Raw genomic sequence first — 24,059 nt, 5'->3', positions numbered from 1 at the left:
CACGAGATATATTTCCATCCTTCAGATCCCAACCAGATGTCCTGCTCAACTGGAAAAACTTGAATCTTCACCTCCAATCATTTGTCCAGAATTCTCTGAGCCTATAGCTCCACACCAATCACTGCTACAGACAAAAAAACCTCAGGGCTTAGAAATCCTCCATTCAGGCCCTGGGACCTTCTCCTCCTGTAATCTAGGTCCTTCTTTGTCCCTGGACTCTTGGGCAGGACCTACCCTCCCCCCGGCAAGGGCAGCAGTACTCACCAACAGGGCTGGGGCAGGCTCCATTAGCACTGTTGAGGTCGCCCCCCAGCATGGCCCCTGGAAGACAAACAGAACCGTGATGAGCTGACAAGATGTCCCCTCCAGAGTGAGTCTTGGGGACTAAACAGGACAGGAGTCATAGTTCCTTCCCTCAGGAGCCACATCAATGGGAGAATGCTGTGCAGGTCAAGGGAAATACTCTCTATTGAAAATGGAATCCCAAACCCCCATCACACCTCATTTCCACCTCACCCACCCACCTGCAGCCCACTCACCTGCACTGGCTGGGCGCTGGGGCAGACCAGGAGACACACTGTTCCTCTGTAGTGCTGGCTGCTGGGGGGACAGGAGCCGTGGGTCCGTGAGGGATGATGTCACCAGGGAAGGGGTGACCAGGGAACTGCTGGGATTGCTGAACTGCAGTGAGCTCTGATTGGACACGGGCACTGTCACAGGCATGGCAAAGTTGGGGGCCGGGACAGCTGACTAGACAGAAAATGGAGAGGCGGGGTCAGGCAGGGTGACCTCTTACCTTGGACCCACTTTGCCTGAGAAAGCAGGCGAGGGTTCTTCTAATGTTGGGCTGTGCACTCGATCTAGGGCCAGCAGCTCCATCTCTCTGCCTTGGGCCCTTTTGGAGTCCTGCCTGCCACTCCCACCAAGGAAGTGCATTGGTGGGACTGCTCTGGGATCCAGTTCTGGCCCAGAGGAACGAGAACAAGGCTCTGCTCACTACAGACAGGACCAGGGACACCTAGAACCCCCTAGTAGAGGTGGGTTAGTCCTCAGCCAGGCAGGACACACAGGGAGCAGGTTAGAGGCCCTGAGTACAGACCCAAACTCACACACACAGCTGTTACAGGCCTGCACATGGGTCCGGGTATCATTTCACTTGCAGTCTCTCATCCACTGGCCTACTGTAGGTGCTCACCCCACCTCACTGCCTTTCCCTTTAGCAGCCTGACTTCCCTAAACAATGCTACTAAGCATCTGAGCCTGGGGTGTCAGAGCAGGCCCAAGGGGGCCTTTCCCCGCAAAAGATCCAGACAATAGCACATTGTCTACATTCCTGTCATCTACACATTTCTTGTGGTGAGGGGGACAGTCCAGGCCTCTCTGGCTTATGCTCCATCCAAGAGAGGCTCAGCGAGGGTCACAGGTTGATCACAACCACGGTCAGAGGTTCCTTAGGAATCACCAATAGCCCCAGCATGGCTCAGAGCAGAACATCCATCAGAGGCAGCAGAGGGCCAGGGCGGGCGGGGCGCAAAGCCACACCATGCACCACAGGGAGGCTCTCCTCCATGCTACTACTCACGGCCAGTCTATAACTCTGCATCATTTTATCAAACTCCTCGTCTATCTTTTTATATTTCTCCTCCGTCTGGGGGGTCAGGGCAAACACCTCGTCCACCTCGGGGCTCTCACATTCCCTGTGCTTCTTGTGCAGCGCCTGGGGGGGAAGGGGCCGGAAGGGGGGCCAACAGAGAGAGAGTGAGTGGGGCTCACCCCATAGCGCCGGAAGAGCCCGTCGAGCTCCTCGCTGGCGCGCCGGTACTTGTCCTCCAGCAGGGGGCTCTGTTCCAGCGAGTCCTCCCCGTCCGGCTCAGGGCTGTCGCAGCCGTTGAAGCCCTTCTTCCTCAGGGTCTGTAACCGCACCGCTACTGTCAGCAGAGGTGAGGGTCCTCCCACACCCATCTCTCTGGAGTTCTTTCAGCCCTTAACTGTTCTCCAACCTCCTTCCTCAGGGGTCCCAGCACCTCCCCAGCCCCATCCCTCAGTGCCACCCTCCCCGCTGGGGCACTGTGTGAAGATGCGGCTGGGGGGGAGGCATCAGCATGCAGGGGTCACATGGAAGGTGGGCATAGCCCAGGGAATGCACGTGGTGCAGAGACATGTGCCTCGAAGGTGATAGGTGGGGAGGGCTCTGGGGGTTGGGAGGATGGTGCTCTGGCCAGCCGCTGCCTTACCACCCATGACCAGCTCTGCACAAAGGCACGGAGCGTTCCCCAGGGGAAGGTCATCAGGGCTGGCTTTGCCTAGCTCGATCCCTGGGCTCTGCTTAGAAGATGGAGGAGAGAGAAATAGAAATGAGACGGAGAGGTAGAGAGAGAAGAGAGAGAAAGGCAAACAGAGGAACTAGCTTTGACTGAGCTCCTTGTACCACCCCATATGCTGCCCTTGCCCAAGGTCAGAGCTTCTCACACGTGGCCATAAAGTAAGGACATACCTGGTGGGTCTGGAGTACACCTCAAAGCTGCCCTCTCAAGGATCAAAACATCTTCATAGATACTTGTTTTGTCTTTAAAATGAATGCAGATTTTACATTCTAGTCCTGAGGAAATCTGTTTTCTCTAATATAAAAATAAGGGAATTTCCTCCAAATCTCTGAGTTAAAGTCTCACTACAGGAAGGCAGGCCTGTGCCTTCCCAGGCATCCTTCTCCATTGACACAAGTTCATATGCCCAAGGCATGAATACCTTGTGTGAGGAGCAAGAACTGGACCGTCTCATTCAATTCCCACAACACCCTTCAAAGCAGGCACTGGCCCCATTTTGTGGCGGTGGATGAGCATCAAAGCTCTGGGAGGCCAACCCCTCTGCCAAGGTCATATGGCCAGTAAAGGCCAGAACTGGACCCCAAAGCCCCTATCTCTCAACAGTTCACAATGGCAGCCCTCTTTGAAACAGAACGTAGGGCTATGGGACCCAAAAAGGGACAGAGACAGCAGGAGAGACAAAAACAAAGAGGGAGACAAAGGTAGAGTCGGATGCAGTAGCAGACCAAAAGCTAGAGAAGAGGGACAGACAGACCGAGAGAGAGAACTTGAGAAAAGATGGAGGAGAGGTCATGTCATGCCTGACAGACAAGCAGAAAGACTCTGAGGGCTGCAGTGGGAGTGGGCTGGGTGGGCAGCCACACCTGACATGTACTCACTGCCCCTCCTCCCTCTTCAGCCTAGGGTTTGTGTGAGAGGACGTGGGTTTATATGTTGGTGCACACGGGTGAGGAGCTATGAGGGCAGGTGTACACCTGCGCATGCACAGGCAGGCCGGGCCCGTGGGTGCGTGCTGCATGGGCACGTGATGTTGGGTGGCAGGCAGGGGTGGGCGGGGTCCGGTGCGTGGGCCCACCTCGATGATGTCAGCATTGGTGCGGCTCTCGTGCGGCTCGTTGTACTCTGTGTACTTGAGCAGCACCTTGTCCATGTCGGTGCTGGCGTACTGGAACAGCTTGTTGGAGTGGTTGAAGATGATGAGCGCGATCTCGCAGTCGCATAACACGCTTAGCTCATACGCCTTCTTCATGAGCCCGAACTTCCGCTTGGTGAATGTCACCTGCAGGTGGGTGGGTGGGCAGCCAGGTCTGGCTCAGTCAAGGCCTGCCCAGGAGTCCCCACCTACAGGCAGCTGGACACAGCCCCTTCTTGGGAGCCCCCATCTCAGGGTGACACAGCTCTCTTTTCAGGAGCCCCTGGCCTGAGGGAGAAACAGGCCAGCACCCCTCTGCCAACACATGGCCACGACATAGCCCACAGCTAACTCACTGAAGGCAGAGGATTCAGATGCACCGACCTCCACATCTGTTCTGGGAACTATAATGAGGCCAAGGAAGGAGAACAGAAGGACTTCCTGGCTCTTCCCCTGGGGCAGGAAGGGGGAAGGATTCATCTTGGGAAAGGGGGCATGCCCAGGGCATATGGCTCCTGGGCATAGGTTTGTATGGTTGCATCAGCAGCAGGTGTTCTGGGACACAGGATTCTAACAGCTGCAAGGAGGTGGGGGCTCCTCTTTTTCCCAACTCAGTCCTTCCCCTTTCATAATAGCCTTCAGAGACCCCTTCCTCCAGGAAGCCCTCTTGGAGTGGCTGTAAGGAACAGAGGCAGAGGCCAGCTCCCTGCCCTTATCCACACTGTGTGGCCCTAGGACCTCCTCACCTGTCGGTTCCGCTCATCGGTGATTCGCTGGATCTGAATCTTTTTCCTCCCCATCTTCTCTGAGGATCCTCAGTGCTAGGGAGGGGAGGGGATCGCTGGGTGGCAGGTCTCGGCACACCTCACACTGTGCTCATGAACGGTCTGGGACCAGTGCTCAGTTCATGGTCTGCAGGACACCTTCTGCACAGCCTCCTGGGAGGGGAAGGTCATGACAAGACAGTCAGTCCTAGCAATCCTCAGCCCTGCTCCTTGGGCACACAGGCCAGGTCCACAGCACCTCTGGGAGAGGCTGTCAGTGTCGGAGCCCCATCCTCAAAGTGAGGACAGGGTGGCAACCCGAGGGGACAGCATGCCACAGCCGGGCACAAGCTGGACCTCACACTCAGAGCCCAGGACTCTGGCCCAGGCCCTTCCCATGCCATCACTGCTGCCCTCAGGTTCCAGGTCAGATGGAGTACATGGAGCTCCCTGGCTTCTAAGGGTCTGGGTCTTAGAGAACATCTCAGCCACTTCCTTCTCTCAGAGTAGAGACACTTGGGCTCACCAGCGGTCCCTCCGGCCTAGAACACTGGCTCTTGTGCTGGAGCTTCGTGCAGAGAACGTGTTGAGTGAACACCTGCCAAGTCCATGCAGCTGGCACGGTTTACCTGGTGCCACAATGGGAGTGATTCTGCATCCCTGTATCAAGAACATACCAGAGCCCTGGCCAGTGTGGCTCAGTTGGTTGGGCATCATCCCATGCACCTAAAGGTTGCTGGTTCAATTCCCAACCAAGGCACATGAATGGGCTGCAGACTCGATCCCCAGTAGGGGGCGTGTGGGAGGCAGCCAATTGATGTTTTGCTCTCACATTTATGTTTCTCTCTCTCCCTTTCTCTCTAAAAATTAATTTAGCCTAGCTGGTGTGGCTCAGTGGTTGAGTGTTGACCCATGAACCAGGAGGTCACAGTTCGATTCCCAGTCAAGGTATATGCTTGGGTTGCAGGCTCGATCCTGGGGGAGGGAAGGGGGCAGGGGGTGTGCAGGAGGCAGCCGGTCAATGATTTTCTCTCATCACTGATGTTTCTCCCTCTCCCTTCCTCTCTCTCAAATCAAGAAAAACTAATTTTTAAAAAAATATATAATTTATTTTAAAATCTTAAAAAACAACAACAAAGAACATACCAGAGCAAGTCTAGAGCAGAGATCCTCACACCCAGCTCATGAAGCCTGGAGCCTGGTATTCCAGAGTGGGGCTGGGGCTGCAGACCCCCTATCTCTTCAACTACTTCCACACCAGTCCATTTTACTCAGTGGGCCTAAACCTATAATTTTTTGAAGGGTTCTGTTGCTATATAAACAAACAAACAAATCACCCCTCTAGACCAGGGGTTGGCAATTTTTTTCTGTGAGGGGCCAGATAATAAATATTTCAGACTTTGCAGGCCTACACTGCCATTGTAGCATGAAAGCAGCTGTAGACAACACACAGATGAATGAGTGTGGCTGTGTTCTAACGAAACTAGATTTATACGAACATGAATGGGCCACAGTTTGCTGATTCCTACTCTAAAGGAATGGGCCGAGTCTAGAACCCAAGTTCAGTCTAAATAGTGCTTCCCAACCTTGTTCACCTTGAAGCACAAAGTGAAAATACAGAGCCTACTGATGTACCCATAGGAGACTGCTGAAAGCCAGGGGATGCAGGCACCAGGCGGGAGTCTGTCTCAGTACATCTGTTGGTATAAACCGTCATGGCCCACTGGTTGAACAGCTCCAATTCCAGAGCCAGAATGGGAAATGGAGCCCCTGTACTATACAATCCTGGAAATACCTTGGGATGGGAGGGGACATAGGAATGAGAGCTCAGCCTGAGCCTGAAAAGGTGCATGCTTTCAGGTGTGTGGGCAGCGCCCCAACAGGCTGGGTGAGCCCTGGGGGGCTGGAGGCATGAATTAATCCCAGGGTCCCTCCAGCTCTTTGATTTCAGGAGTCTTTGCATCAGAGATGGTGGAGGGCGCAGTGAGCATGGGACTCAAGCTTTCTTTCCCTTTTAAAAAAAATATTTTTTTAATTGATTTCAGAGAGGAAGGGAGAGGGAGAGAGATAGAAACATCAATGATGAGAATCATTGATCGGCTGCCTCCTGCACACCCCCTACTGGGGATTGAGCCTGCAACCCTGGCATGTGCCCTTGACTGGAATAGAACTTGGGACCCTTCAATCCACAGGCCACCGCTCTATCCACTGAGCCAAACCAGCTAGGGTGGGAGTCATGCTTTCTAAAGCCTCTCTGGGTCTGAGAGGAGCCCAGACCATAGAAACCCAGCACTTCCCTCCAGAATTTCCCTTCCACAGCACCCCTATCAGAGACCCCACTGCAAAGTCAAGGGAGGTGGGGAGAGGTATTTGATAGACACCTGTAATTAGGAACCCATTCCCCCCACCCCCGTTTCCAATGGCTGAGCCTTTTTTAGCTCCACTCAACCATGGTCAATGTTCCACAATAGGGTCTGTAGCTCAGCCTCAGCATCTTGGCATGGGGAGGGTAGGCAGGGAATCTGTGCACTTGGGAGGAGCCAGGAATACCCCTCTCCACTCTTTCCCATCACCAGGACTGTCCCTCAGGCCTTCCCTAGACCAGCTGGAAAGAGAGCTTCTATTCCGTCTGTATCTTCAGAAAGCAATGTAATTCCCTTCCCACCCCTGGAAGGACCCCCTACCCTTCTCTGGTCCCCTCTTCCTTGTTCTCAACCTACTCCATGGGGCCTGGGCCTCCCACTGTGGCCCTCATAAGGGCCCTAGGACAACCCCAACACAAGCCCAGCCAACCCTGAGTGGCCCAGCAGATACCTGGACCTAGAACTGCTCTATCCCCTCACCATTCCTTGCCTGTACCCCAATCTCTGCCAACCCCCTGCTACAAAGTCTCCAACTCAAGGATTTCGGCTCCCCTGCCTCCCAGTGCAATCCAAGGGCTGCATTTTCTAGAGCTTAGCAGGGGAGGTGAGGAGGGCACACTGAAGGTAGGAGAGTGGGGCTAAGGAGAGGGCTTTTAAAAAGGATTCTCTGGCCTGCTTTGGAGACCCCAATCCAGGATGGTAAATGCAGTCACTCCAGCATTCCTCTGGCTTATAGCATCTCACTGCCCTTCCCCTCCCATTTTACTATATCTCCTTCTCACCACCCTTTGTTCACAAGCAAATTCTTGCTGAGATGTAGCCTCTGTCAACGTATGACCAATACTATGTCTTCCTCCGAGTTGGGAGAGAACACATTCTTAGCTCTCATGACACTCAGAAAAGCCATTACTGCAAGCCAACCTCACTCCTTTGGTTCCCCCAATTGTTCGTTTACTCCCAGGGCATCTTGTTCTTTTCTTTCTAGCACTTATCATGACTCTAAATCAGTGGTCACCAACCTTTCAGACCTCAAGGACCACCAGTGGTCCACGGACCACGGGTTGGCGACCGCTGCTCTAAATTATTATAATTCTGTGCTTCTATTTGATGCCTGGCTCATTTATGAGACTCACGCTTCATGAGGGCAGGAACCACATTTGTCTTTTTCACCACTCTATCCCCTGAAAGGAGAAGCTCAGGAAATATCTGTTGAAAGGAAGAAAGGATTGTTTCATCTTTGTGGCCCGGTGAGAAGTCCTTCTGTGGTCTTTCAATCAGTCCTGCTTTCAATCAGGACCAGCTACCCTTCCTCTCCCAGCTGCACCTGAAGCTTGTCCGTTTGGAAACCATCTACCTTCCGACCACCTCTGCCACTCTAGTCCTCAACCCTCTCCGCCCCTGGGTTGGCTGGTATAGAGGGTGAGACTCTAAAGTCTTCTAAGGAGCAGCCCTGAGCACATGGAGATAGAGAGGATGGGGTTGCTTAGGCAACTGTCGCCTGGCAACCAGCTCCCTGGCTGATCTCCTATACCGCCCCCCCCCACCCCCGCCTCATGCTGGGGGAGCTAGGATGTGAGAGGGATCAGGGCTGAGAAGACAGGGAAGCCACAGAGACCTACCAACACCCTGTGACAGGGAAATCAGGAGGGCAACATCTATCCCCACCAGTAGCCCAAAGCACTTTTTAGAATTCCATGTTGTCAAGGCCCCTTCCCCATGGCCCCTCCACTGCCAGAGGAAGCGATACCCCTACCTTGGGCAGTCCTTCCTCCTATCTAACCAGGAGCCCTCCTACACAGCAGGCTCAGTCAGTACCAACCTCTTTCCTCTCTGCTCTCCATTCTACATTGTTGCAGAGTCTTAGAAAGCTCTGGGACAAGAACATGAACTCACCCCTGACTTTGGAACAGGTGTGGCTGGGGCCGAAATGGGCACAGAGGACCCTAAACTGACCCTATCCAAGGTATAGAAGCCTATCCTGTCCAAGCTTCCCTCCTACCCAATTAGCGACATTTTAATGAACACCTGGACCTCCTTAATTAGCAGTCTACCTAATTACCTAACCAACTTCCAGGAGCCAGAGGCCTTGGCATCTGTTCTCCAGATGTGAGCCTTTTCTCCCTGGCCTGCCCTGGCCCCATTCCTCTTTCCTTTCCCACCTGCTCCTCCTCTAGGAAGCCCTCCCAGAAGAACTGGCTTTGGGCTACTTCTCCTGGAGCCCAAGGCTTGGGAGGGCTTAGGGCTGCCATGGAGATAGGAGGGGGTGGGGGGAGTAGCTAGGATGGCCTTCTTGCTCTGATGGCCCCAGGGCCTGCCCAATCCTGACCTCAGGCCACAGCTATGACCTCTTTGGCTGACAGCATCTGTGTCACCAAAAGTACCCTTTGGAGGTCTCCAGCTGCTTCTGATTCACCCTCTGGGGCAGTGCTGGCAGGACAGGATGGGGCAGAGTGGACCTCCCCAGGGTGGGGAGTGAGGCAGGGAGAGATCTGGTAGAGCCTTCCCCTGGAGACAGAAGGAGCAAAGAGGGAGGAACGATGGCAGCTGGGCTGCAGAGAAGCCTTTGTAAATGGAGAGCAGAGAGGACGCAGGGTGGGAGGCTCATCTGACAACATTGTGGGCAAGGAGGAGGGGCTGAGGGGACCTGAGACTTGGGAGATCCAGAAGGATCCCATGGACAGCCATTTTTCCAAGCTGTGCTACAGATCCAGTAGGAACACGTGGGTTATATTAACATGCAAATGAGGTACAGATAATATGCAAAGTGTACCCTAAAGGGGGTCTTGGTTTGGAGGGGATATGGAAGAAGTAGCAGGCCTCAGCCTCCTCCAATGTAACACCTCCTGGTACCTGAGCAATATTCAAACTATTCTCGGGGTTTCAGAATGATGCTATCTCAGTTCCTGTGTGAGGATGGCCTGGGGCCTATGGGGGCAGGGGAGCGGTCAGGGCTGTCTCCTGGGGCACAGTTGCAGCAGGACTGCCCTTCCCAGGGAGCTACTGAAGGAAGTGCCTTCCAATGGCTAGTGTCAGGGGAGTACCTGCCTCCCCTTCTCTCACATCCTTCCATCCAGACCTGTCCTCTGTCCCACAGGCTCGGAGAAAATGCAAGGCACCTGCTTTCAGCAGTGCCACACCAGCACTGGTCAAATGGGGCAAATATGCCCAGAGAGGCTGAGTGAGCAGCCCCTGTCACAGAGCAATATGGCTTCAACCCTGCTCTTCCACACAGTGAGAAAGGCAGTTCTCATTACGTGGGCCTTTTATCCCTCCCTCCTAGGCTGCCCAGGGCGGCAGGCTGTGGACTGAAGGGGAAGGTAGGAGGCGCTGGAGACAGCTGTCATCCCTCCTCCCGCCCCTTCCCTGTGGCTGGGCTGCAGGGCATGAAATAAGCAGCAGGAGCTGGGGGAGGGGGTGGCAATCCAATCTACCCATCACCCCCACAGTCAGGGGGCCTCAAGCAGCCTGCTCACTAATGAGGGAGGAGGCCTGGGTGAGGCAGACACAGAGGGGGACAGACACACAGTTGTAGGGAAGGAGACAGAAGAAGCAGAGAGGCCACAAAGAAGGCTGAGGGTGGTGCAGAGGCAGACAAGGAGAGGGCTATAGGAGAGGGGGAGAGGCAGGAGCAGACAGAGGGGAAGGTGCAGAGATAAGTGGGTAGACAAGAGACAAGACCCTGATGTCAGGCCTGGCGCGTAGGCATAATTCAACAGGACACCATCCCTGCTCTGAAAACTTGCAGTCCAGCCAAGAGACAGACAAGAGAAGGGCAGGTCCCCCATGGACAAGGGCGGGGAGAGGCAAAAGGGCCCTTGGGGGCCTGCATTGGACCCACTTCCCCCCTCCCCTGCTGGAAGGAGCACTTCTGCCCCTGAGGCTTTGGATTATGCCCAACCTTGAGGGCAGGCAGGTCCTGAGAGTGAGCAGAGGTGAGCGCCAGGCCCAAGGGCACTCTCAGTCCCTGGGTACCACCTCCATTCCCACCCCGGCCCAGGGCTCACAGCCTTCCCAGTCCTCTCCGAACCACATGCTGGGCCTGCTTCCCTGTAAGCAGAGGCACATGAGGAAGAGCTCTGGAAGGTGGGTGGGAAGGTGAACCCAGTGACGGCCCCCAAGCACCAGGAGCTGATGAGGCCCTGGACAGGGAGCCTTTTCTTCACAAACACTGTGCTGGTCCTGAACTAGGGGCGTTACCTCTCCCCAAGTCTGAGCAAAGGCAGTGCCCCTCCTGGAAGCCCAATTCTCACCCCACCCCCACCTCCCTACCCACCCATTCCCCCACCCCTGCCGGTTCCCCACCCACTACTCCTGGCTCCATTCTGTCTCCCGATCCTTTCCCACGTGGTGGTCTCTTTGCGTTCACCCCAGAGTTCTATATGATCTACTCTAAAAGGCACAGGCGATCTGCTCTCAAAGGCACAAGCAGGCCCCTACCCCTGATCCTCCTCCCTTCAGAGTTCAGTTTGGCAGGCTCACTACCCAAACCCGGTTCCCACCATCTTCCCCTCCCTCGGGAACTCCCCTCCCCCAGCCCAGCAGCCTCAGGGTTGGGCAGGGGCTATTTTTAGCCTGGGCACTGAGCTAATTTTAACTCACCCACAAGGGACCTGGGGGCGGGCTGCCGGCTGGGGGAAGGGGGAAGGACCAGTCCAGGGAAGCTGGACCTGCGGTAGAGGTGGTCTCAGATCCCAGGCACCCTAGGAATGCAAATGGAGGCAGGGCATTACAGCCTCAGCTTAAGGGACAGGAACTGACTTGCCAGGAGGAGCGTCCAGTGTGGGAGCAAGGCTGAAAGCCCTCCCTCTGGAGGGTTTCCGCTGGACAACTCTCCCTGGCCCCACCCTAGGCTTCCAGCCTTCTCCTTGGCAAATCTCCTGGGATGGGGTCATCCTGTTCTCTGCCCAGGAGATGCCGCTCCAGTGAGGGTCTGTCTCCTGAGCCTCCTCCATTGCTTCCCCACCCTAGCTTGTCCTTCCTGTAGTCTAGCTCTCATCCTTCCTGTGGCAGCTGTGAGGTTGTATGTCTCCCTATGGAGGCAGCAGCCTGCCTGCCGCCCCGGCGCCAGCACCTCCCAACCCAGCTCAGCCCTTTGCCTGGCGGCCTCTGGGCTGGCTCCTATGAACCTCCCCCAAACCCCTGCAAGTTCCCGGAGCCACCCAGCCTGATCTCAGTAAGAATCTGGGAGCAACAGGAGATTGAATCTTGTAGAAAAGGGTAGGGCGGCAGCATCCCAGGGAAATATGGGGGCTCTGGACCGAATTCTAGTCCCTGCTTTGGCCCTAGGTCACTGTGTACTGTGTGATCCTGAATTAAGTCACTGCTCCCTCCAGGCCTCACCCACTGGTCAGTGCAATGGATGGGTGGAGTGGACTAGGTTGTCCACGTGCCCTTCCAGCCTGAACATTCAGGCCTGTGCTCTTCTGAGAGGCCCAAAAGGAAGAAAAGTCAGGACTGTGTAATTCCATGGAGAGGGAACAGCAGAGATAGCCTGGTTGGGTCCATTGTTCTCCAGCTTAAGAGGGAAGAGCAGCCTAGCAGGTTTGGCTCAGTGGATAGAGAGTAGGCCTGTGGACTAAAGAGTCCCGGGTTCAATTCCAGTCAAGGGCACATGCCCAGGTTGTGGGCTCGATCCCCAGTAGGGGGCAGGCAGGAGGCAGCCTATCATCATTGATATTTCTGATTCTCTTTCATGATTGATATTTCTGACTCTCTCTCCCTCTCCCTTTCTCTCTGAAATCAATTTTTAAAAAAATTTTTTTTAAAGAGGGAAGAGCAATATGAAGGCCAGAAAAGGGTAAGGAGGGGGCTAAAGAGGGTGCTTTCTGAACAGTAACCCCCACAATAGATGGCCAAGGGTTAACAGAGGGTCATGGTCTGCCAGGGCAGGTGCCAACTGAGGCACACAAGGCCCTGGGGGCAACTTCAGTCGTCCCAATCCCCTCACACACCTGGTATACCTATCAGAACCAGGGTTTGGGTCCTGCTTCTGGGTACTGAATAGTGACTGGCTAAAGGTCATGGTCATTAGTGGAGCCAATTCTGGAATCCAGGCCTGAGTCTTGCTTCATGCTCTACTCCAGCAGGCCGATCAGTAATGACTCACTACCTCTCATTTGCATGGGGATTTGCTAGTGTCTCTGACCTATTCTATCAAACTCAACTTTTCATTCCAGGTCCTGGGCCACCCAGCAAAACTAGGCACTTAAGGACCCCAAGTGGGGTTCCTGGTACCTCAGGCCTCCAGCTCCATCTTTCTCCCCCCGAAAGCATTCATGAATTGATAAATAACCCCCCTTGCCTGTACTGTCTACAGCTCTCAACCAACTGGGTCCTCCAGTCTTGTCCAGGTCCCTGTCAAGGTAGAGATGGGGTGCGGGGGCAGGGGAGGTGTAGTTATGAGGAATTAGCAAACAGGGAAGCCTGAGGAATGTGAAAAGATTCAGGAGATGAAGGATGCTGGCTCCCCAGGTAAACAGCTCCATTCTCCTTGGTGCAGAGGCTGGGCAGCAGGAGGATGAGGTGGGTGGTAAACTTCTACCTCTATCCCTGTTTTAAAAATCCATTCCCAAGAGTGCCAAATGAGAGGAAATAGCTAGTACAGCAAGCAAGAGAGACGCCAGACCACCGAGAGGACTTTCCCGAGCAGAGTTTTTGCCTCTAAGTAGTCTCTAGGGCTCAAATTTGCTTAGTTAGGAGCCACCTAACCAAGCATGGACAGCTGGTAACACCTGGAGGGCATGAAGGTCCTGGCATGACATTCCAACCAATGGGAGCTGGAAGAGGTCAAACTGACCTCTGCCTGTCCAGTTATAGTATCTACACTTTCAGCCATACCCTCTAAAACAATGAAGTCCATCAGTGGTCTCCAATCCTGGGAAGCCCTTCCTGCTATCTAACCACTATCCCTCTCACTAGAGCCAACCCTTGCACTGCACTCCAGTCATCTAAACGAGACTGGCAGACAGGACCCAGGCCATCCCGAGCCTCAGATGAGGAGAGGTGGGGGCAGTTGGGACGGTTAGTGTGTCACCTTCCACCTCCCCACCCAACTTCCCTCTGGGGTCTCAGGAGACAGAAGTGAAAGTGACAGCTGGGACCTTGGGGGGCGGGTCAGCCTGAGAGCCGTTGGGGTGAGCATAGTGATACCAGTGCTGGGTCTGGCTGCCTGCCTTTGCAGCGGATGGGCTGTTGGTTAGACCAGGGGAGGGACTTCCCATGGAAATGAGGGCGGGGGGTAACTATGGAGGGTGGGCCCCTGGCCAAAGGAAGAGCAGGCTGAAGAGGAAAACGTGGAGAAAAGCAGGCAGCAAGGAGACAGTCTCAGAGGAGCACTCTTCCAGGGCAGTGGTTGGTCCCCTTATTTAAGGCTGTGAGATCCTTTCTTCCCACCCACAGAACCAGGGCAGGGCTCCTCTGACTGAAGCAGATGAAGAAGAGTCAGGGCCCCATTGCTGGGACAGTGAGAGCAAGCAGAGAGGGGAGGGGCTCTGAGGCCTGGGCCCTCAGACTGGACAGCAGCAATTCTGATAAAAGGTGGAGGATGAGCGTGATGTGTCCACCTACAGTTACAGACAGGGGGCCCGAAAGAGGCCAATCCAATCAGGGAAAGCAAATCCTCCTAGAGAAATCATGACCCTGGGAAGCCACAGAGGATTTAAAGGGGCCACTCAGGGAGGCGCCTGGGTCTCCTTCTGACTCGGAAGGACAGTCCTCTAAGCCCCTGGCAAGGGAGGGAGGCAGCACAGCTGCGTGGGCCTGCTGAGAAGGCCAGCCAGGCGGCTCTTACAGGATTAGCTTGCTGCTTTCAGGAAAGGTGCCAGGTGAGGCTAAGATGCCCAGCCAGATGGAGGGGGGCCCAGGAAGGCGGGGGACTAGGGAGCGGACCTGCACACAGCTATGCAAATTCATGTGCCTCACCAATACCCAGCTTCTCCCTTTTTCATAAAGACATGTGCAAAGACCCCTCTGGTTTCTGCCAGCAAGGACCCTTGCCTACCAAGGTTCTCTGCCACTGCTATGATCTGGAGCTACCCTTCCTCTAAGTGGGAAGTCTTGTCTGTGATCTATTCTCAGTCCTTCTGCTGCACTATATAACCAGGGCCCCAACCCAGGGAGCAGGTGAGGGGGCCAAGAGGTTCCTCCCCTCCCCATCAGCTCCCCATCCCCTGGGCTGACAGGTGGGCAAGATGAGAGAGAGCAGCCGGTCCCGGACACCTGTTCCCACCCAGTCAGCAGGGGCCCCATGGGCCTGCCACAGCATATGCATAGGGGAGTCAGCAGAGAGGCAGGCAGCTGTGGGGGCTGGAGGAAAGGGAATCAGAGGTCAAAAGAGATGTAAATGGAAAGGCCTGAAGCACCTTTTCAAAATCAGCCCTTTCTCCTGGTCTACCCCCAACCATTATCCCTCACCAAATACATAACATATGCATGCTTTAAAGGAAAAAAACTCAAGGTTCGAGGTCATCTGCCCCATCCCATTGCTTCAGTTACTTCATTCAACTGCAGTGGGAAGACTTGGTGAAAAGAGACCAACCCCTCTTCTCCCCGCACACATCCCACCACAGTAGGTTTTCCCTGAGGGAAGGGGTTGAGCTCTCTCTTATTTCTTGTTCTCCCAACCCTCAACCCAAGTATTTGTTGGCGGGATGGGAGCAGGGAAATCAAGAACATGAATCTAGAGGGATTTGGAAAGCTCATGGGGCCAAGTGTGGAAGGGTTCTGAGATCCGCAGACAACTGGCTGGGGAGCACTCAGCTCCCCAAGCCCACCCCAGGGTCGGACTAAGCCCTAGGCCTCTTGGTCCCCTCGGGGCCTCTTCAGTTGCTCACCTGCTCCCTACACACATACACCCAGTCCGTACCTGGGACACCGCCGGCTCCCACCCCACATTCTGGGTAGGTGCCTTAGCTGGCAAGTCCTCGGCCAGGCGAACCCTGATGTCTGGAGAAAAGGATACACCTACTTTCTAAGTCCCGGCTTTGGCGCTCTCTCCTGTGGCACTCAATCAGAAGACAACACCTTCTCAGGAAACAAAGCACCTTCTCTCCACTAGCCACCAAGCTAATCCTCTGCCCTCTGCCAGGGAATCCTACTAGGCCTGCTCTTCCCTTCAGCACATCCTCCTCCTTCTCCAGGGTCTCCGTTGGCCGCCCATTCCACTGCCCTCCCTCAGGGCAGAACCCCTTCCCGTAACACTCAGACAAAAGCCCTCAACCCTCCTCACTGGGAAAGCTTGAGCAAGTCACTGAAACCTCTGATGCAGTCTCCCTAACTATGAAAAACAATTGTGGAGAGAAATAAACAAGTCTTCATATGTTTCCATGCCCAGCACAGGGCCTGGCACACGGAGATAAAACAAACGGAAGTTTCATTCCTCCAGTCCCCAAGCACCTAACAAGTTTTAGCTTTTTGGTCTCCAAAGGTATATTGGAAACTAGGGCGAGTGGGGTAAAGCTCTTGACCGGGGACAAAGAAAGCTCCTTCTCTATATGCGTCCCTGGTCGGCCCAACTCCTAGGGAGTGGCTGGAGCACCCAGCCAGAGGCACCAAGCCAAGGTCAGTGACCAGGCTAGAGCCCAGAGCCTCCTGGGAGGGTGAGTTTAAATGAGTAAATATGGTCCCACCTGGGTGTGGCCAGCAACAGGCCAGAGCTCCAGACAAGTCCCTCCCCTCCCAGCCTACAGCAAAAGAGAGAGATCAGACAGCCACCCCCCTTGCCCCACCCCCACCCCCCTTCCAGACTCTCAGGGTCCTGTGCAGAGTCCATGAATGCATCCCCGTCTCCATGCCTGGCCAGAAGCATGGCTAGGCTCCCAGGAAGGGGAGGTTGTGGCCACAGCCTCAGGAAAGGAAAAATCAGATGCGAAGGGCCTCGAAGATTACCCAAGCCAGGAATCTGCCCCAAATGCCTGAGGGCTCAGATACAACCTTGCTACAACAGAGTGGAAGGGCTCACAGAATGAATGGGGAGGGCAACAGAAACCAGTGACAAACCACGAAAACACCCAGGTGCTCTGGTCACCACAAGGCAAGGTGAAGCTCCATATATCTGGAAAGCTCACTTTTCCAAGGACACACAAGCAGTGTGAGGGTCACAGACAGGCTAAGCCAGGGCCTCAGAGAGGGATACATGGGGGAGAGGAGGGAAGTAAGGGGCAGTGATGGAAGTCAGCCAGGGCTCCACAACTCACAAGCCATGCTCTAGGTCTGCCCATTTGTAGTCTAACCTCCATCCCTCATGCTCCAGTCAACCCTTCTCTCTTCTGAGTTCTTGTATGCCCTTCATCTCCTTACCTCCAGTTCTCCCGCCCCCCCCCCCCCCCCCATATCCCCAGTCTCCAATCCTTTAATCATCTTTGCCATTCACAACCCCAACCCCCTACAGGGCGGCAGCTGCTCCGTGGGTGCTACACACCCACGTGTATGCACTGCGCACCTTCATGCCTGTGTGCCACTAAATGCTGTGGACCTGCCAGGTGCGTCTGGGCATATCAGTCTGCACAGACCCTCCACCCAGCCCCCCAGCTAGAGGAAAGGGGTCCACAAGCTCGCCATCCCATAGCTCCAGGACAAACTCCCCTCAGAATGCTTGCAGCCCCAGGCGGGAGGAGAGAAATGAAAATAAATATTCCAGGAGCCAAACTGCACCATTCCCACTAGGCCAAAGTTCAAGGCCTTTCCGCAGAGCCACCAAGAACTACTGAAGAAGAAAGTGCTTTAGGGTCCCTTTTCCCAGACCACGTTAAGAGCCGGCTGTCTCTCCAACACTAGGAGTTCTTCCTTAGGTCTAAGTTCCATTCTGCCTGCTGCGATTGTGGACAGACAGGGCAACATCAACCACAACACAGCAAGGTGTCCAGCCTCCAGAACGCAGCCACCTCCTCCTCCCCCCATGAGTAAGTCACCAAACTGGGACAGAAGGACAGACAGTTGGCCGGACTCCGACCCCATGACTGGCCCATAAAAGCCACCAGTGATTACAGTGATGCTGAGGTTATGCCGGCCCCACTGCCATCTCCTCCTTCCCTGTAAAAGGGAGGCAATTGCCTCAAACCAGTTGGCCTCAGAAAGCCTGGAGGGTTCCAGCCATGGTCCCCAGGGGTGGGGAGAACCTGCCACCAGTGCCACAAGGCCAGAATCTAACCCCCGGGGAAGGGTTCTAGGGCATCTCATCCTCATACTCACTGACGGGACCCAGGTGAACCCCATCTCTGACTTGTGGCCAAGAGGTGGAGACCTCTATTACCCACCTCACTGACTCATCTTCTCCAGTAAGGCCACCACCCTCTGGACTAGAGGGGCAGAGAAGCAGGGGGCCTGGCTCCAAATACAACTAGAAAAATGGTAAAACCAACCATTTGTCCCTGACCCCGTTGTCCCCACAGAGATACAGAAATGGGTGGAAAGGTGTCTGACACGGCCCACCCACACCAGGCCAGCACCACGGTAAGCACTGAGATTCCGGACCCAGTGCCAACCGGAGAGGGCAGGGGACCCAGCTGCCCAGAAGGAGATTGACAGGATGAGCAGAGGACGAGGAACACCCACAGGAAAAGAGACCACCCCAAGGCACAGTCAGAGGAGGAGGGTGGGAGGGGCTAGATAACAATCAAAGAGGGTCTAAACCCTTTTCTGGCTCCGGGGCCAGCCCCCCACCCTCGCTACTGGTCTTCCAGTCTCCCACCTGCGAGTCTACTCGACACCTTTCCCCCCATCACACCTCCCAAGAAAGACTCAGTGAAGAATTTTTTTTTTTTTTTTAAAGAAAAACCTGCTGGAGAGAGATTATATAACAGCAGCCAGAAAGACTATTACATCTCCCAGATGATGAGAGGATCCAGTAGCCAAGAGAGGCAGAGCTGGGAAGCCCAGGCCCCTCCAGTGCAAGGCGGCAGGTACAGAGTGGGGTGAGCAATGGACAGCACCCACCATCCTTCCATCACTCCGTTCCAGGCCTTGGGTACAGCACACAGAAGCTCTAGCCCAGCCTCCCATACCCCCCCCCCCATCCCCCCATCCAACACAAGGATTATGATGCTCTCTGACTGGGTCCTGATTCTTTCTCTCTCTGGACCAGGGCCTCCAAGAACAAGAATTGTGTCTTCCTTCCTATGGTCTCTTCCTACAGTGAAGCCATCCACGCCTGAAAGAGTGGCAGTTGGACTAAAGTTCTGACATAGATTTGCTGTGTGATCTTGGTTACACACACACACACACACACACACACACCAGGTGTGTTGGGGACAGGGAAGTTACAATGAGAATGTGACTACTGAGACCCGAGAGTCCAAATACCTGTGCTGAGGCAAGTGAGGAAAGAGCTATAGATAAGCTCCAGTGTCCCCCAATCACTTCATAGAAACGGGTCCTCAGCCATCTCACACGGATCCCATCCCACCCCCACCTCCTGCCCGACACTGGGAAACCACAGGAAGGAAATCCATTCCCAGGCAGCCCTGGGAACTGGAACAGAAAGGCTGAGACCTGGAGCGGGCGTGACCCTTGGCCACAGGCGGGTGGACATGTGTGAACAATGACATGTGCCTTTTTGATGTTCTCCTTGACCACTGAGATTTCCCTGCTGGGGGTTTGGAGGGGAGTAGGAGGTGGACAGCTCCCGAACTTCAAAACACTCCATCTTGTGCTCCCCTCCTATCTCCAGGCCAGAGCAGCCCAAGGTCACTGCCCCAGATGGCAAATTTCCCATAGTCAAGGCTGGCACCTGAAATGCCTGGGAGACCCATTGAGGGGATGGGGAGGGGAGGGCCACCCTCCAACTACCCCACCCCCGAAAACGAGGCCTATAAGGAAACCTTAAAAGAGAGGCTGGACACAGGGTAGGGGACACAGGATCCACTCACTGTACCCTCCCCCAACCCATCCACAATGCACTACTTAAGGGGACTTACAGAGAGCTTCCCACTCAGGACAAACCTGGGATAAGCTACTCAGCGGCTCCAAGACTGCTCACACCCAGGAGCCCTCCTCCCAGGGGAGACCTCAAGAGGCTTCGAGGAGGGCAGCCCGAATCCCTGGGCAAGGGAGGCCCTTCCCCCATCTCTGTAAGACCCAAACCTCACAGGATGGGGGCTGGCCCTGGAAAGGAGAGACTAGATGCATCTTTGTCTCCTTGGCCCTCCCTCCCCAAAAGCTTCCACCCCATTCCCTAGACCCCCACTCTGAGCCCAGATCAGCTGGCCATCGATGGAGAGACCGGAGCACTCCTGCCCAGATGTTGCACAGCTGCAAACTTCTGGCCAGGGGTTCTCCAGCTGGGGCTGATGACGAACCGGAGCAGAGGTCTCGGAAGCGGGCTAGGAGGTCCCAAGGAAGGATCGTGCGCGTCCGCCTCCGTGGTGACTCCGCGTCCCAACTCCATAGGCACCCGGCAAACCCGGGCCCGGACACACGCTCACACACCCCAACCCACCACCCCGGTGTCATCTGAACAACATCCCTCCTCCCTCCCCCGCTTCCCAAACAGCTGCGGCTCCCCCGCCCCCACCCTCCCGCCGCCCTCCCAGGCCCCCTTCTGCACCATTTCGGGCCAAGGAGGAGGGAACAGGCGGCGCGAGGAGGGGGGGGGGGAGGGCCGGCTGTTAAAATGTCAGTCGCTCCCGGCTGTCACCGGAGGGCCCCTCTGAGGATGGCCTCCCTTCCCAGACCACTCGGGGACCCCCGGGACCCCCGGACACCGACCGACCGGCGCGCCTCCAGCCGCCCGTCCCCACCCCGACCCCCCAGACCGCCCCACTTGTCCCCCACAGCCGACTCCCGAACACAAACAGTCCCCCATGTCATCTCCCACCAACGCCACACGAAAACACAGCCCGCTCCGCGAGTTTCTCCCGGCCCAGGCGGCCACCCTATCCCACCCCTTCAGGGGGACAGTCGGGACCACCCTCCACCTCAACCCCAAGACGGAGTGGGGGAGGGGGCCTCTTAAAGCGACAGGCACATTATTTTTCTCTACTCACCGGTCCCGCTGGGGAAAAGGGGGGTGTCACGGCTGAGAAGGGGTAGCTCTCGCTTCTAGTCCGGGGTATCTTTAACACCGGGAAGCCGCAGCTCCGGGCGGGGGAATAATAAATGAGGCTGGCGTCCACGCGGGCTCTGGGCGGCGCCGAGGGGCCTGGACCCCCGTCGTGGGCGTGGGGGGCGGGCAGGCGGGCGGCGGACAGGCGGGGGACCGGGGCCGAATACCCGACTCGCCTCCGCTGTGTTGATATTTTGCTTCCTTCCTCCTTTCGGGCTCCAAAGGTAACTCCTCCAGCCCCTGGGAGTCAAGGCCGACGTAGGCACTGCTCAGCCTAGCTTGAGGGGTGGGGAAACAGTGGTGATGGACAGGCGGGGGGCCAATGAGAGGGACTTGTGGTGTCTAGTGGGCGGGGCCCAAGCAGGGGCGGGACCGAGGGCGCGGCCCCGCCCCTCGCTTCCCTTGGCCCGCGGGGCCGGGCCGGGTCAGCCCCCGCCCCTCGGCTTGACCAAGCTAGGCTGTAGCACCAAGAGCGGCAGATCCCTCCGCGGAGGGAGGGAGGGACAGAGCGGGGCGAAGTGGGGAGGCGAGACCCAGAGGCCTTTAAAGGGATCGGCCCGCGGTCGAAGGTGGCCCCTCGGAGCTCGCGGGACCGCCGCCTAGCGCTGCTGCTACCATGCGCTTCAGGAGGTCCTTTTCCGGGAGGCTCTGTGCGCTGTGCGCACACTCATAGGCACACACGCTACTCGACAGCTCCCCCCCAAGCCCCAGGAGAGTTGGGAGGTGGGAGTCTAAATAGATAAATTGAGGGTAGACGTTAAGTGAAGGAAAGATTCCATCTCCCCCGCTTACTGTGTGCCCAAGCTCACTTAAAGGGACACATTCATTTCTGGGGGTTACTTAGGGAGCTCGTTTGCTCCCTCTACCTGTGACAGACCCCTTCCCTGCCGGGGCCTGCTCGGCAGACGCCCAGCAATTTAAAGCGACAGCTCATAGTTCTTGGGTGACCTAATCCCCAGTGACTGTGGCCACGGAGCACTTACAGCCAAGGGGGGCAATTTAAAGGGGCGGGACCCTAATTTCCCCACAGGACAGGAAACGCCCAGAAGTTTCTTATTAAAGAGGCAGCAGTAGCTCTTTAAATAAAATAAAATAAATAAAAATTCCTGGTTGCTCCAGGGTGTGGTGAATCTTTACATGCCCTACAACAAGAGTGTGGGTGCCATCCCAGGCAGACTTCCTCTCCAGCATCTCTGTTACGTCTAAGTTCTGCTTTTTACCCGAGCTTGAGGAAATGATGGAATCTGACTTAGATCTCAAAGAACCTTGCAGAACAGAAGGGCACTCAGTTCTTCATACACCCTGATTTCTATCTGGCGGGGTTCGATTTACTGGACAAAAACCGGATTCTGGGTTAAGTGCTGAAAAGACTAGCATGTACAGAGAGAGGCAGCATGTCACAGTGACTGGAAGCATCAACTTGGAAATAGTCAAGCTGTCTTGGTTCAAAGCCTTATTCCGCCATTTATTAATTGTGAACAGAGGCACATACATTCCTTAACTGTCCTGTACCTCATGATCCTCATGGGTAAAAGTGGAGATGGTGGTAATAGTACCTAACTCATAAATTTGGCGTGACGATTAAATTAGTTCACACAAGTAGATTGGTTAGAACAGTATTTCATGCTGCATTATAATAACTCCAGGGCTGGACTGCAAACACCCCTTTAGACCCATTATCACATACAAGTCTCAAACGAGACCAGCTCAGTAGAATTGCTCTGCAAAAAGGTTTGGAGGCTTGCCCTAGCTGGTTTGGCTCAGTGGATAGAGCATTGGCCTGCAGACTTAAGGGTCTCAAGTGCGATTCCGGTCAAGGATGGAGCATATGCCCATGTTGTGGGCTTCATCCCCAGTGGGGGGCATGCAGGAGGCAGCAGATCAATGATTCTCTCTCATCATTGATGATTCTATCTCTCCCTCTCCCTTTGTCTCTGAAATCAATTATATATATATATATATATATATATATATGGTTTGGAGGCTTATCTTAAATGTCCTAAGACGGGGAGCCAGCAGGCTCCTATTTCCTCGGCCTCAGTTTCCCTTCCATCTGGCCTCTCCTTCAGGAAACTTGATTTAAAGTGTCCCACTTTGTCCCAAAATGCAGTTTCTCAGTTCCCCATTATATCTGGGAGATGGGGTCCCAGCACCAGAAGATGTTAGTCTTCCCGGCCAGGAAAGGGTAGGCAAGGGAAGCCCATCTGTCCAAGGACTCTGAGAACAGAGCCTTGTGCCAGGCCTGGGGCTGTGGCTGAAGCAGGATGGGAAAGTGCACCCCCCCCCCCTTCAAGTGGGGAACCTCCCCTCACTTGTGGCCTCTATTTTTAGTGCTTCCCCAAGCTCTAGCTGGAGAAACCGTTTAGTCATCAGGGTGTTTATTTTCCGGCTGTTTCCGATGTCGGGAAAGCAGAATGTTGAGACTGGAGAGATCCAGGGCTGCTGAAAAAGACTTCTTAGGAACAGGCCTGGGAACTCAGTCTTCAGACCATTGGGTCCCAAATCATAATGGGAAAGAAAAAAAAAAGTGGGCAGGGGGCAGCCAAAGTCCCCAGGGGACCTAGAGAGCTGGGTTCTCTGCCAGCCTCCAGTTTTGAGATCCTGCAAGCCAGATACCTCTCTAGCCCCAGCGCTCCTAGTAGGTTCCATCAAAAACATTAGCAACTCTTCAACAAATTCTGGCCCAGGGCTGATTCCCAGAAACCCCCTCCCCAAACTCTATAGATCTACTTGTTGAGCCTCCCACAACCACAGTTCCAGCCAATCTAAGCCACAGGCAGGCTTGTCAGGGCTGTGATTGGCCAATTGGTCCTCTTGCCTTGGAATGTTGAGTCCTTAACAAAGGAATGAGGAAGGAAGGTGAGTCACCTGGGAGGGTATTAAAGGGCCAGGAGCTGGAGGGAGAAACTAAGGGTGGTGTCTACTCAGGAAAGGAGATGGAGTGTCCTGGGCCCTGAGATGCTGAAATGATAATTCACTACAGAGCAGAGTAGGAGAGGCTGAGGGATAGAATTTATCAATTTAGGAGAGGATGAGGGATAGAAATTATATATATATATATATATAGTGTATATATATAATGTGTGTGTGTGAGAGAGAGAGAACTTCATGGGAAAGGAAAAGTAACAAACATGAGGTCTTGATTTCTGGGGAGGACTAAGAAAGGATCTAGGGAAATCAGATTATAATAAAGACTTCCTGAAAGTGACTCACTGCACCAGCCGTGGGCAAACTACGGCCCGCGGGCCGGATCCGGCCCATTTGAAATGAATAAAACTAAAAAAAAAAAAAGACCGTACACTTTTATGTAATGATGTTTACTTTGAATTTATATTAGTTCACACAAACACTCCATCCATGCTTTTGTTCCGGCCCTCCGGTCCAGTTTAGGAACCCATTGTGGCCCTCGAGTCAAAAAGTTTGCCCACCCCTGTATCT

General features: G+C 54.8%; 1 protein-coding gene across 6 annotated transcripts in view; it reads right to left on the bottom strand.

The window, feature by feature from the left end:
• MEF2D (myocyte enhancer factor 2D) overlaps nucleotides 1-20,894 on the bottom strand; it is a 33,693-nt gene extending 12,799 nt beyond the window's left edge. The window contains exons 1-7 of one of the 6 annotated variants that reach the window (XM_036342673.1): nucleotides 20,563-20,890; nucleotides 7,717-7,789; nucleotides 4,203-4,394; nucleotides 3,400-3,603; nucleotides 1,774-1,911; nucleotides 540-750; nucleotides 265-321 (exon numbers count right to left, since the gene is read on the bottom strand). In XM_036342673.1, coding sequence (XP_036198566.1) covers nucleotides 265-321; nucleotides 540-750; nucleotides 1,774-1,911; nucleotides 3,400-3,603; nucleotides 4,203-4,256 — 664 coding nt within the window. In that variant the 5' untranslated portion in view covers nucleotides 4,257-4,394; nucleotides 7,717-7,789; nucleotides 20,563-20,890. Of the gene's footprint in view, nucleotides 1-264; nucleotides 322-539; nucleotides 751-1,582; nucleotides 1,718-1,773; nucleotides 1,912-3,399; nucleotides 3,604-4,202; nucleotides 4,395-7,716; nucleotides 7,790-19,875; nucleotides 20,017-20,562 lie in introns of those variants that run through there. The other 5 variants (XM_036342675.1, XM_036342677.1, XM_036342671.1 and 2 more) reach the window with 5 other exon arrangements.
• Nucleotides 20,895-24,059: the final 3,165 nt, after the last annotated feature.

Source organism: Myotis myotis, unplaced genomic scaffold, assembly GCF_014108235.1.
Source record: "Myotis myotis isolate mMyoMyo1 unplaced genomic scaffold, mMyoMyo1.p scaffold_m19_p_18, whole genome shotgun sequence".
Classification (NCBI taxonomy): Eukaryota; Metazoa; Chordata; class Mammalia; order Chiroptera; family Vespertilionidae; genus Myotis; species Myotis myotis.
This window is presented reverse-complemented; position numbering and strand designations above follow the sequence as displayed.